The sequence below is a fragment of the Malus sylvestris genome, chromosome 4 (assembly GCF_916048215.2).
Source record: "Malus sylvestris chromosome 4, drMalSylv7.2, whole genome shotgun sequence".
Taxonomy (NCBI): domain Eukaryota; kingdom Viridiplantae; phylum Streptophyta; class Magnoliopsida; order Rosales; family Rosaceae; genus Malus; species Malus sylvestris.
Genome location: NC_062263.1, coordinates 163,998 through 178,289, shown reverse-complemented (window position 1 = coordinate 178,289; position 14,292 = coordinate 163,998). Strand labels below are relative to the sequence as shown.

Here is a 14,292-nt window from a genome sequence, read left to right as displayed (position 1 = left end):
TTGAGATGATATTTGTTTTGGATAAGGAATTGCTTGAGATGTGCGTTTGTCCTTCTAGCTGACACTAAATGGAATGTTTTCGGGAAGTAATTCTCCTCATAACCACTTTTGATAGAACCACGCTGAAATTCTTTTTAAAATCCATACGCTAATTGCTGGAAATGCTTTTGTTTGTTGTATGCCCGAACGCTACTGGAAACATTTTTGGATATCAGAAAGTTCTTAGACTTTCTGAAAGCATCGCCAAATATGCATTAAATTTGACCAAAAGGAGCTGTTGGAGATGCTTGTCTAATCTATAGATAATCCGCTTACTCTCTACCCTTTTGCGTTTGGTAGAAGCATACAATTGTTTTGATTTGACGAATGGAGCACTAGTTTTTGGCTCTTGCATTTAGCATTGGTTTACAACAAGTGTTTATCAACTCATTGAAATCCACATAAGACATAAGAATTCGCTCTCGCAAAGAAGCCAGAGGCTAGAAAAACTAAACTCATGGAGTCTACAACCTTTTCTTTCTTCTTTCCCATTACGAGTCTACAACCCTTGAGTTGATAATTGAGCGTTTGCGTGGTCGATGATGAGTAATACGGCACAACCCTTTTTGTTTTCTGGCTAAATTCGGCTGAATCCGTAGCCTTTCCTTAATCCTTGTATTCTCATGGCTCTCCTTGCCTCTTCCACGCCAAGCCAGTTTCCGGTTTCAGCATGAACCGTGCTCAGTAAGGTATAGTGGGCAGCATTCTCAGGCTCCAAGGTAACAAGCTCATGTGCTAAAAATTCTGCCTTGTCTAATTTTCCATGAATCTTGCAAGCTGTAACCAAAGAAGTCCAAATTCTAGTACTTGGTGTCATGGGCATTGATCTCACTAGCTCATAAGCATCTTCAAGCTTGCCCGTCCTTCCAAGAAGATCGATAAAGCAAGCGTAGTGCTCCGTGCTTAATTCTATTTTATTACCTTCTGTCAGACGCTTAAAGATCTTACTTCCTTCTTCCACTAGGCCGGCATGGGTGCAAGCAGATAAAACAGAGAGGAAAGTAACTGCATCAGGCTCTACCCCTCTCTCTTGCATCTCACCAAAGAGTTGCAGAGCTTTCTCGGAATCCCCATGAAGGCCATAACTGCCAATCAGTGCGCTCCATGAAACAGAATCTTTGCTCGGCATCTCCTTGAAAACCTGATGTGAATCCTTGAGACAACCACACTTTGCATACATATTGATGAGTGCATTCCCAATGAAAATGTCAAAACTTAACCCAGATTTTAAGACATAGCCATGGACTCCACAGCCAAGGATTAGTGAAGACAGGGAAGCGCAGACAGAAATGATCGCCAATACAGTTACAGAGTTGGGTTCAATTCCTTCAGCTCGCATTTGGCTGAAGAGTTTCAGAGATTTCGTGTAATCCCCGCATTGAGAATAGCTCCCAATAATCGAGCTCCATATCACAACATCTTTAACAGCTTCCCTCTCGAAAATTAACTTGGCAGAACGCAAAGCTTTCCCACATTTGCAATACATGTGTATGAGAGCTGCTGAGCAATGATTATCTGAATCGAACCCATGACGAAAGATATATGCATGAATCTCTTTCCCATGTTCTACAAGTCCCAACTCGGCACAAGCTGGTAAAATGGCAAGCACAGTCACCCTGTTGGGTTTCAGGCCTTCAACCTGCATTGACCGGAAGCAATCCAGGGCCGTGCCATAATTGTGATTAGCAATGCATCCCGAAACTAAGGCAGTCCAAGAAACTTCATTTTTAACTTCCATATGATAAAATACATGTAAAGCCATCGACGAGTCGCGAAACCTCATATACAAATCAACCAGAGCCGTCGACAAGAACCCCGACTCCTTAATCATTCCATGAACAACAACGAGCCCGTGAATCTCTCTGCCCAGTCGTCTCAACTCTCCTGACCTCGCGCAAACTGACATGATGCCGGCAATCAACTCTGCTTTCGGTACAAAACCATAAAAATGCATTTGCTTAAGCACTTGCAGACCTTTTTCAAGATGCCCATTTTGCAAATAGCAATTTATCATGGAATTCCAGGTGATGGTGTCTCGTTCAGGCATTTCATCAAACATCTGACGTGCTGCTTCAACAGTTGTAAATTTGGCGTACATGGAGATGAGAGAATTGGATACGACCAGGTCTGAGTCGGAGCCTGACTTGAGAGCGACGCAGTGAAGTTGAAGGCCGACGTGGCAGGACATTGCGTAGGAGCAAGCTTTAATGATTGAAGGAAGAATGGAGGTCTTTGCATGAAGGCCATGGGGATGGAGTTGTAGTTTGTATAGATGAAGGGTTTGGTCATATAATCCCTTGGAAACCAAGTCTTTGATTTTAAAGTTAAGGGCTGAGATCGTGTCTGCGGGGCTTGGAGTTGACGGGAACCGCCTGATCACAGTCACATGGTGATGCATGATATTATTGATTGGTTTTATAAAGGATTGAATGTTTTCAGGTTATATCTTCAGGTGTATCCCTGCATGCCTGCATGGCAACAATTGAGTTCATACATAAATATTAGACAGACAGTGGCTATACCTATACTATTTTTAGACCATTTTTTTGTAGAACGCTGAACACATGATAGTTGAACACTTTTTTCAAATCATTCAAAAATAGCTCTATCATCAACCGCCACATCATATAGATATAAAAGATGGTTTAAAAATTTGATCTACCTAGCATTTTCTATACTATTATTCAAAAAAGATCGATTGCTTGTAAACCTTTTTAGTAAAGAGTGCGTGAAGCTTTTGTAGTTGAAGTTCTAGGCTCTGACCTTAACATTAAAATTATGGGAAATGATTTTTACACTACTTTTAACTCTTCATACTCTTTTTATTTGGATAATAAATCAAATGTAAACAAGTGACCAAGATTAAATACGGGAGTGTGAGAGACTAAAAAAAGGGGTGTTTATCATTTTCCTATATTATGTTTATGCCATTAGATCCTTTAAAGTGATTTGCTACCCAGCTATTGAAGGTGGAGTGTGTCCTACTAATGTAAGGGCTTTGCGTGCGTGTAATTAGACTTCAACACAAATTGATAATGAATCATCTATCCACTTGACTCATAAATCATTCAGCCAATCACTTTAATTCTTAGTTTAGTTACAAGTCTACCCTACCAGGCTCGGTGGCAATCACAGTTCGTATAATTACTCCCCCTCAAAGAACAACCTTGTCCTCAAGGTCTATTTTAAAACTTGAAATCTGAGAATTTGGCAATGAATTCATCATAATCTTCCCAAGCAACTTCCTCCACACTGTTTTCCCCCCGGTGTACCAGCAATTGAACTCCAGTTGCATTTTACTTTTTGTACATCCTTCTCTGAAAAACTGACAGAGGATTTTGCTGCATTAATCCATTTTCTGTAACCATTGGCAGAATTGATGATGGTGTAGCATTTGAACCCAGATGCAATATCATTACCAACAAGAATTGGCAACTTGTTCTTGAATTTTCTCCACTATCCATTCACCCGGTTCATTGTGTCTTCTAAGTTCATCCAACCATCCAAAATAAGGATAAGAAACGGATGTGCACTCCATTTTGAGACAAGAAGTTTCAAGTAGTTTTTCAGGTGGTTGACTTGATCATGATACCCTAGACAATGCATCCATGTTTGTATTGACTCTCATAGTCGTACCCCAATAGTTTTGCCACCTATTTTTGCTGAGTGTGTGCCCTGTGATTGAGCAAATACTGGAAACTGTTATGGTCGGTTTAATCACAAAATGGCGCCCTTGCAAATAATTTTGCCATTTCTTGACTACGTGCACAATAGCAACGAGTTCTCTTTCATAAGACAATGATTGATTCCTAGGACCCAAATCTTGACTGGTAAAAGCAATTGGCCTTCTCTTCTGTTGTAATACTGCAACAATTCCATTGCCTGAGGCATCACACTCAAGCTCAAATCGTAATGTAAAATCTGGCAGAGCCAAGACTTGTGGTGATGTCATGACTTGTTTGAGCTGCTGGAAAGCTTCTTTAGCACCCTGAGACCACTGAAACCCATCTTTCTTAGTCAACTTGTAGGTTGACATATTTTGCCATAGCCAAGAACAACTTCATGTAATATCTAGTGAGTCCCAAGAATCTTTTCAAAACCTTCACATTAGCAGGTGTAGACCAATCAATTATAGCTTGAAGCTTTGATGGATCAGCAACTACTCCCTTCCTGGAAACAGTATGTCCCAGATAATTCACTTTACTTTGGCCATTTCTTTTTCACAAATAATTGATTACCTTTCAGCAGCTCAAATGTTATATATAAGTGAGACAAATGATTTTCCCAAGACTTGCTATATACCAAGATATCATCAAAGAATACCAGAATAAACTACCTCAAGGTAAAGCCTAAAAATGTCATCATTCATCAAATTCTGGAATGTAGCCTGTGCATTTGTGAGTCCACAGGGCCTAACTAGGAACACATAATGCCCTTCATGTCTCCTGAATGCAATCTTCTCCACATCTGATCGATCCATCCTGATTTGGTGGTGACCATATCTTAAACCAAGCTTGGAAAGAATTTTACACCAAATAATTCATCCAATAAATCATCAATCAAAGATTTTGGATACTAGTATTTAATAGTAAGTTGAATCCAATTCCCAGTAATACATACACAATCTCTACGCCTCTTCTTTCTTTTTGACAAGTAACACAGGAAATAAGAAAGGAATATGACTTGGTCGAATAAAACCTGACTACAATAACTCCTGTACAGCTTTTTCAATGTCAGTTTTTTGCCAAGATCCATAGTGATAATGCCTGATGCTACGTTTAGGTTGAAACATGATGGGCAATGTTGTTTTTGGAAGCTCCAATACATATAACAAATTGCACATATATCGCCTAGCATATGACATCAAGTTAGATCTTCACTTGATTACATTTTAGTGCAAATAGGAGATTGTTGGATGATTGCCTTAAAAGCAATCAAGATTAGTGGTTTTGCTTAAGGTTATACAGTAGGCAAGATCACTGTAGGCAGATTACCAATGTAATCTCATTAGTGAGTCCATGGTACAGTTATATGCATATGTAAGAAGTAACTTTTGAGATAATGTTAAGGAGATCTTTTTCATATGTGTTTATCCTAAACTTGTTCCTAGTCATTGGATTCTTTGAGTGGTTATCTTAGGCCATCTCCAACCAAAGGCTGGCTAGAATGCTCGTTTTGGCCCTCTGGCCCTTCAAGAATTAATATTTTAATAAACAGTGCATGGCCATGTTTCTTATTATCTCCAACCGAGGGCCAAAGGGCCGTAGGACCAAACATAATTTATTATTTAAATTTAAAAACTACAACTACAACAAATTAAATGTAATATAATTAAATATTTAAAATAAATTGTGAAAGGAACATGCTTATGAAAGGAACTACAACTATAACTACACCCATTATAATTGTCCCACATCGTCCGTGGGAGATGAATGAGCAAGGAAACATGCTTATAAAATGAACACCCCAACTTTGACCAAATCACCTTTCTCGGCCCAAAAAATCTAAACCCATAATTAAATATTTTTTAGAAAATTTTGGCCAAAAAAAAAAAAAACTGTAAAAAAAATATAAAATATGACGTCAGCATGTAGCCTCGCCAGGGGTTGGCTGGTTTGGGCCAGCCGGTTGGCCCTTTGGCTCTTTTTTGTCCAGTGGGGCCCACAAGCCCTTTGGCCTGACCCTTGGTTGGAGACGGTTTTCGGGCTATTTTCCGCCGTTTGACCCCCTAGACCCTTCGGTTGGAGATGGACTTATAATCCGATCTTTGCACAATTGTAGGATGGGATGCATGGCTAGTTTCAAGTCATTAGCAAGAGTCGATAAGATAAGTGTGTAAATGCTTAATAATGATTAAATTCACTAAATGGGATCAAGTCTCGAGATCTTATGTGTATATACTAGATACATGCTCATGTCAATAAGAACTCAGTTGTTGCAATAATGCAAATTGGTCCTTGGACCTGAGGCATTGCAATTGTCTTGTGATTATGTATTTGATCTTAGATTATGTTAACGGTACTCTGATACGATAGGGTATCCATGACATTGTTGAGATTAGACTGCCTAATCATGGAGGCAAGTGAATGTACAAAAAACAATCTCTAACCTTCATAATTGAAGGAGAATGCTCATCGACAACATTTAGAATTTCTTTGGTCAAAACATTGTGATTTGGAATAATGTTTCAAATTTATCAAGTTGTTCACTTAGGTACTTTACATAATATAGCCTAATCAATGTGATTGAGAGCATTGTATTAGAGAATAACCGTATTGCATTGTAATTGCAACGAAATAGGTTCTCTCGTAAATACTACATTGACTCAGGGACCATAACATGCAACTAGGTGTCCTCTATAGTCTGAAATCCTATAAGACGATAATTTTTATCTTCATAAAGAGATGGATTAAAAGAAGTTTCAAATCCGTCAAAATATTAGAGGAGTCTAATTCATCTCACAACCTCGTCAACGAGAACTTAATAAGATTGCACACCCTATGCTAGAAAACTAGACCAAGTTATCACAATGTGATGAAATAATCAATTGGATTGATTAAGATGGAGGAAATAATATTCTATTTATTTAATTAATTATTATGATGGTTGTAAGTCTAAAATGGTCCTTGAAAGAGTTTCGGGAGTTGCGGAGATTCATAGGGCCCAAACTCATTGTCATCTTAGTTCTAAAGATGAACTACGACAGTTTGATCTTAGTTGGAGACCAAGTACGTAGGCAACCTATGCAAGCGATGAATAGGTACAACCGAAAGTTTTGTACTAAGGGTGCTCAATGGGTGCTCAATGGGTCTTGAACATGAAGCATGCAAAGGAAGGATGATGGCCCTCCTTTAGGGTGAACAACCTTGATAAAAATCAAGGTAGTGATATAAGAGGTATAAACTAAATTTCCTTGAAATTGCATGTGGTAATCTATCAAAGCAATAAGTTTCAAACATCCATTATTTTCAAGCTTTGGAGTGCTTGCAATGCTTCCACTTTTAGTTTCTAATTTTTAATTTGCATGCACTTTGTTGGCCAAAACTTGATTAGGATCCAAACTCAGTTCCTAACATGGGTTAATATATTTTTGGGTTAATCTTAGTTTACTATCCTGAAATTTCTTGGTTTTTAACGTTTGATACATCTAAGTTTTTTTATCCCAGAACGGTACCTGAAGTCATAATTTTTGGGACATTCTCATACATTCGTTAAGGTTGATGTTAAATCAGCCGTTAACTGGTAACGTGACACCCACGTAGACAATAATTGGGTGCCATGTGTACATATGGAGCCCACGTGGACATTGAAAAAAATTAAAAAATCAATAAAAAATTTACAAAATAAAAATAAATTTGGCCATCGCATACCTCCCCCCGACCCTCCCTCCCTTTGTTCTCTTCTCTATACCCACCCACCGAACCCTCATTTCCTCTTCTACTCCCCACACATCTACCCTTCCCCTTCCCTATTTGACTCCACCTACCCACTCCCTCCCTCCATTTCTTATCTTCTCTACACCCACCCACCCAACCCTTATTTCCTCTTCTACTCCCCGCACATCCACCTTTCTCCTTCCCTTTTCAACTCCATCCACTCAACCTTTCTCTCCTCTTCGACGACCCCACCTACTAGATTTGACCCAAAACCTAAATTTGACTCTATCTCATTGCCATCATCAGGACCCCCAATTTCCAATTCGATCGCAATCAGAGCCGACAGTGGACCCAAATTGATGACCCGTTTGGTCTTAAGCTGCTACTCCGATCTAATTTATGGTTAGGGTACTCTTTTCACTTTGGGGCAATGACTTTTTTTGCAGTGGAAGCAACGGCGGTTGTTTGGCTGCTGGAGATTAGAGTTTTTGCTGTTGCTTTTTTATCGTTGCTTGCGGGCCTAAAGTTGTATGGACCTCTCTTTGCGTCTTGGGTTGTAGCTCTACTTTGTTTGGGTTTGTTTTATCTTTTATGTCTTACTTCATTTTATGTAAGGTTGTGTTTTGTTTGGACCTAGACCCATCTTTCACAAATTGTAATTTCTCTTACATTAATGAAGTTCTATTTCGACCAAAAAAGAATAAAAATTGTGATGGGTTGTAAACTAAGATATTCCGTATGAAGGGTTTTTATCACAAATGGTTCCTGAAATTGACCATCACCATCAAGACCCTAAAATTAAAAATCAATCAACATAGTCCCTGAAAATAAGTGTCGCAAATCAATGTGGTCATTTCGTCACAATTCTGTTAAAAGTTCCGTTAAGTGCTGATGTGGCACATAAATGGGCCCCATAAGATTTATGGATTTTTATTACAAATGGTCCCTAAAATTGACCCACATCATCAAGATAGTCCCTAGAATTGACCCACATCATCAATATGGTCCTTGAAATTGAAAATCAATCAATGTAGTCCTTGAAAATAAGTGTCGCAAATCAATATGATCATTCCGCTACAATTTTGTAAAAAACATTGTTATGTGCTGATCTAGGTTTAATAATTAATTAAAATCGAAAATATTGTTGTGAAGATGTTGATCGCCTAAATGTTAACTGTAATACCCTGAAAATTTAAATATATGATTATGTGGAGAAAAATCGAAAATAAATCAATTTATGGTTATGAAAAATTGAATTGAGAACTTTTAAAGTTTTTGTTTGTACCATACTCGACCAATCCCGAAACTACTGAGCACCGGTCAATGTTATACCGTCAAGAATCTAGAAGAGTTTCCTTCCAACCAGGAGGCCAATCACAGCGTGACACGTGTTGATATCAGAAACCAATCATAGCGCGACACGTGTTAACATCAGAAGCCAATCACAACACGACACGTGTTAATGTCAGAATGAAACTAGAAACTCTCTTCTATAAATAGAAATCATTCTCTCACAATATTTCCCAATGTCATTTGTACTAAATCATTCACTAGTACTCACTAAAGGAGAGCTTGAACCTATGTACTTGTGTGAACCCTTCACAATTAATGAGAACTCCTCTACTCCGTGGACGTAGCCAATCTGGGTGAACCACGTACATCTTGTGTTTGTTTCCCTGTCTCTATCCATTTACATACTTATCCACACTAGTAACCGGAGCAATCTAGCGAAGGTCACAAACTTAACACTTTCTGTTGTACCAAAGTCCTCACTGATTTTGTGCATCAACATTTGGTGCCATCTGTGGGAAACGACACTTATTCCCACTCTCTTCAGTTTTGTTAAGGTGGTTTCCACCATTCGTACACTCTCTTTTGACCAGGCATCCATCTCCAACATGGGGAGCGAAGGAAGCCACAACACACAGAATGACACCTCTCTTGCACCTAGTGCGAAGCAACGAAAGAAGTAAGGAAATAAGGTTGCTCTTCAAGCTAAAGTCGATGAGCTAGAAGCTCAGAACAATAAGGTAGCAATGAAGAATGAGGTCCTCTAGGAGCAGTATGAGAAGCTTTTTGAGACGCTTCACAAAACTAGGCGTACTCAAACACGCGAGCTCGTTGCCCCTGTGGACATCAACCATCATCTGGGTGCCCCCCAACACGATCACCTCCCTTCGACATGGGTATCCCTGATGAAGAGCGAGCTAATCATCAAAACATTGATCAACATGAGACTTCTCTCAACCCAGATGCTTTGACCCGAAGCAGGAGAAGTGGAGGACGACACCTCCTTGCAGAAGGGTTGGAAGGATCGAAAGCTGTTTATCGCGACTGCCAAGGCTTCCTAAAGCAACGTCGAGAGAATTCCTTCCACATATGCTCGAAAATCAATGACCCAAAGGTTTATGAAAGACTCAGTCCCATCCCACGACCCAAGCCAGCTGCCAATCTAGAGAAAGAACGACAGGTCCCAGCGGAACATGAAGGTACATGGGACTTTGAGGTATTCCGACAGACTCGCCCTAGAAGTCAGTATGGCGAGTCCAAGGAAAAACCACACGCTCTTGCTCAAACTTTCCTGCTTCCAAGAGGTGATGGAGACTTACGAAAGAAAATTCCAGTGGTACATGACTCCACTCAGGACTCTATTGTCCTATAGCTCATTGAGGAAGTAAACAAGTTGAAGGTCGAACGTCAGGCTGAAATACCTAACTGGAACCAACCCAGGCCTGGCCCTCTCACAAGGAGGATCCTCGACACCCCCTTCAAGCGAAGACAAAACAAAAGCTTGGTTTACAACTCTATACTGGAAGGGAGGACCCAATTGAACACCTTAACCTCTTTGAGTCCACTATGGCATATTGGATGCACACCGACGAAGAGCGATGTCTTCTCTTCCCCTCCACCCTCTGTGGCGGAGCTCTAAATTGGTATTTTCGTCTTCCACCTGAGACATTAGACTTATTTGAGGAACTGAGGAAACTGTTTGTCTCTCAACACATCTTCCAGACCGATCACTTGCATTTTGCAGATGACTTGTATACTATTCGCCAGAAGCCGGACGAGTCACTATGAAAGTATGCCGGTCACTTCAGCCATGAGTATTCTCGCTGCGCTGAGGCAGATGACAGACCGCCCTCAAGGCCTTCACGGCAGGCCTACGTGATTGTTTCTTCAAGTACATGATCAATGCCAACACTTGGAAGACTTACTCTGAGGTGATGGCACATGCTTACAACCACGCCTCCGCCGAAACAAGGACATACCAAAGGAACCCTCATATGGTTAACCCTTATCAATAAGTGGGACGTGGAAGTCAAGTTCTACCAAGTGAGGAGATCTTGGCCATTCAGACACCCATTGCATCATCTCCTGCCTCATTTAGCTACTCGCTAAGTCACCAAACGTATCTGTCTCTTGGTAAGAGTAATGATTTTTACTCTCAGCAAGCCCATTACAACAAGAGGGATACAAGTTCGTATCAAGACAACCAGGGGTGAACGTATCGTCGACTATTATAAGAAGGCATACACATTACAAATGTTTTAACTCTCAACCGCTTAAGATCTTTTGTCACACAAGCCATTCAGTAAATATTTAAAGAAAAGGGAATTCAAACAACTTCTTCTGAGTCTTTTGTGTTCCTAGCACTGGAACATTTGGTCTACGCTGACCTACCCTTATACTCCAACTCAGAGCTTTAACATGCGTACTTTGACACAAAGTATGTGATACTAAGGGTTACAACCAACATGGTTCACATATCAAAAACATGGATCCCTTCATGCATAGCAAAACATTCATAAGCATCACTTATATCAATCAACATAAACATCATACATTCCAACACATTTATACATAAACATCATACATTCCAACACATCCATACATAAGCCAACTGTGCTTCGAAATGGTTCAACATACTTTGTGTCATTCGACACTTGCTACAATGTGCCTAGACACCTTGCCCTTATTCTCACCAACCAGTGATGAAATGTAAAGAAGGAACTCATCTTCATGCCACCAACCAGGTGATTAAATGCACAACCCGTACTCTCCTTCATGCCACCAACCAGGTGATGAAATGTACAACCCATACTCTAATATCATTTGGCAACTTGCCACTCATGCCACCAACCAGGTGAAGAATGAACTCATCTTCATGCCACCAACCAGGTGATGAAATGTACAACCCGTACTCTCCTTCATGCCACCAACCAGGTGAAGAAGGAACTCATCCTTGTGCCACCAACCAGCTGATGAAATGTACAACCCGTACTCTAATATCATTTTGCAACTTGCCACTCATGCCACCAACCAGGTGAAGAAGGAACTCATCTTCATGCCACCAACCAGGTGATGAAATGTACAACCTATACTCTCCTTCATGCCACCAACTAGGTGATGAAATGTACAACCCGTACTGTAATATCATTTGGCAACTTGCCATTCATGCCACCAACCAGGTGAAGAAGGAACTCATCCTCGTGCCACCAACCAGGTGATGAAATGTGATGAAAGGTGATGAAGGAACTCACATTCGTACCACCAACCAAGTGATGAAAGCAACTCACCATTCATTCCACCTACCAGAAAACGAGTGTTACAACTTGTACATGTGAACTCCTAGCATTCACAAATAATAAAAAACCCTCAAGCTTGACAACTCAACTAGGAGAGCACTTATGCCCAACAAGAGTAATTGTCACCAACAAAGTCTTATTGCAAGCCAACAACAACGTTAGTGCATGACATACGAAGATCAAGCTATTCAGCCTTCTTGCATCTGCTTCAGACATTTCCCCTTTGTAACAATGCAAACACTACAACTCGTAGAAAGCTTCACACACTCTTGATCAAGACAGTATGAAGCAAAACCAATTTATGGTGCCAACAAAAGCTTCATCAATAGAAGGCAACCATAATTCTCAAAAGCTTCACACACTTTTGATCAAAACAGTGTGAAGCAAAACCAATTTATGGTGCCAACAAGAGCTTCATCAAAGGAGTTCAACCACAATTTTCAAAAGCTTCACACACTCTTGATCAAGACAGTGTGAAGCAAAACCAATTTATGGTGCCAACAAAAGCTTCATCAATGGAGGGCAACTACAATTCTCAAACCTTCGAAGCAAATTCAAGACTGTTCGAAGCAAATTCAATTTATATGGGTTCATCCAAACCTTCGACTACTACAAGGTGTGGCTTACATCACAATCTCTTGCTCAACAGTGTGGAAGCAAAATTTATATATGTTGTCTCTCCCACATTTTCAAATTTCTAGTTTCCCAAAAAAAAAAGAAAAAAAAAAGGAAATTCAACAAAGCTTCATCAATGGAGGACAACTACAAATTCTCAAAAGCTTCACACTATCTTGATCAAGATAGTGTGAAGCAAAATCAATTCATGGTACCCAACAAAAGCTTCAACTCCAAAGCTTCACCAACAAAAGCTTCATCAATGGAGGACAACTACAAATTCTCAAAAGCTTCACACTATCTTGATCAAGATAGTTTGAAGCAAAATCAATTCATGGTACCCAACAAAAGCTTCACCCATAAAAGCTTCACCAGCAAAAACTTCAACTCCAAAGCTTCACCTACAAAAGCTTGACCCACAAAAGCTTCACTCACAAAAGCTTGACCCATAAAAGCTTCACCTACAAAAGCTTCACCTACAAAGCTTCACCTACAAAAGCTTCACCTACAAAGCTTCAACACAAAAGCTTCACCTACAAAAGCTTCACCTACAAAAGCTTCACACTATCTTGATCAAGATAGTGTGAAGCAAAATCAATTCATGGTGCCCAACAAAGCTTCAACCTCAAAGCTTCACCTACAAAGTTTCAACACCAAAGCTTCACCTACAAAGCTTAAAAAATATATATATATATATATATTTTTTTTTTTTCTTTCTGAAATTCGAAAATTCAAAAATTTGAAAATTTGAAAAATCGAAAAAAAATAAAAATTGCTTAAGCCTCATCTTCTTTGGGCCTAACAACTTTCATAACAAATATATATGAAGGATGAGTTTTGGGCTACCACTTAGAAAGGAAATGCCTCATTCATCAACTCAATCGATCGGAGACTTGGGGGACACCTACCATATGCTACTGCACCTTGATACTCAGAAGTCTCACAACCACTCAGTGACTTGGATTTTTCAAGTCTCCAACTGAGAAGTTTTCCTCACTCGGGAAATTAAGGGAGCACTACCTCAACATACATGCTTCACTCTCAAAGCTTCAACATACAAGCTTGAACAAAAGAAAAAATTCAAAGAACTTAGTGAAGAAGGCCTTGGTGTAGTTAACACAATACGTTGAAATGAAGCAAAGCTTGTTTATTGATATCTCCGATAAGTTACAAATATGTACATATACATGAATCAAAATAAACAAACAAGAGGGAGCCTTCACAAAGGTTGCTCATGAGAAGTCTCAGCAGTCGGCAGAACCTCAAAAAGAGTAGGCACCAGAGGGTGATCATTCGGAGCCTCAGTACTAGGCAGAACCCCAGAAGGAGGAGGCACCGAAGGTTGATCATTTAGAGCTTCATTACGCGGTACAGCCCTAGAAGACGAAGGTAATAAATGCCTTTGGAACAAACCCACAAACCTCTGATGATCAAGCAAAATCTGACCATCAGATTCCTGCAGCTGGTCAAACTTCATATTCATGTTTGTAGCATAATCATGTGCGAGCATGTGCAACTGTTTATTCTCATGCTTGAGCCCTCTGATTTCCTGTTTGAGACTTATCACTTCAGCCGCCAATGATTCAACTTGGCGGGTTCGAGCAAATAGGCGTTGGGCCATATTAGACACAGAACTGGCACACTGAACACTGAGAGCCCAAAAATTCTTAACAGCC

At 39.9% G+C, this 14,292-nt stretch overlaps 2 protein-coding genes across 2 annotated transcripts; both read right to left on the bottom strand.

Moving 5' to 3' along the window:
• Nucleotides 1–275: 275 nt before the first annotated feature.
• On the bottom strand, nucleotides 276–2,612 carry LOC126617688 (pentatricopeptide repeat-containing protein At4g31070, mitochondrial). Its single transcript, XM_050285733.1, has one exon. It carries the CDS (start codon nucleotides 2,435–2,437, stop codon nucleotides 617–619), a length of 1,821 nt encoding a protein of 606 aa, XP_050141690.1. The 5' UTR covers nucleotides 2,438–2,612; the 3' UTR covers nucleotides 276–616.
• Nucleotides 2,613–3,261: 649 nt separating this feature from the next.
• Nucleotides 3,262–4,519, bottom strand: LOC126619638 (uncharacterized). Its single transcript, XM_050288054.1, has 4 exons — nucleotides 4,376–4,519; nucleotides 4,140–4,205; nucleotides 3,803–4,036; nucleotides 3,262–3,495 (listed from the first exon to the last, which is right to left on the bottom strand). The coding sequence occupies exons 1-4, from the start codon at nucleotides 4,517–4,519 to the stop codon at nucleotides 3,262–3,264; spliced, it is 678 nt and encodes a 225-aa protein (XP_050144011.1).
• Between the last annotated feature and the right edge of the window lie 9,773 nt (nucleotides 4,520–14,292).

Bases quoted from the DNA above. Each gene is read 5' to 3' on its own strand.
- LOC126617688 (XM_050285733.1), bottom strand. From the start codon at position 2,437: ATGCATCACCATGTGACTGTGATCAGGCGGTTCCCGTCAACTCCAAGC.
- LOC126619638 (XM_050288054.1), bottom strand. From the start codon at position 4,519: ATGGATCGATCAGATGTGGAGAAGATTGCATTCAGGAGACATGAAGGG. The intron at 4,037-4,139 runs GTTTTGAAAAGA...GATGGGTTTCAG, and splicing joins CTACACCTGCTAATGTGAAG to TGGTCTCAGGGTGCTAAAGA. The intron at 3,496-3,802 runs GTAGTCAAGAAA...GTGAATGGATAG, and splicing joins AACTCGTTGCTATTGTGCAC to TGGAGAAAATTCAAGAACAA.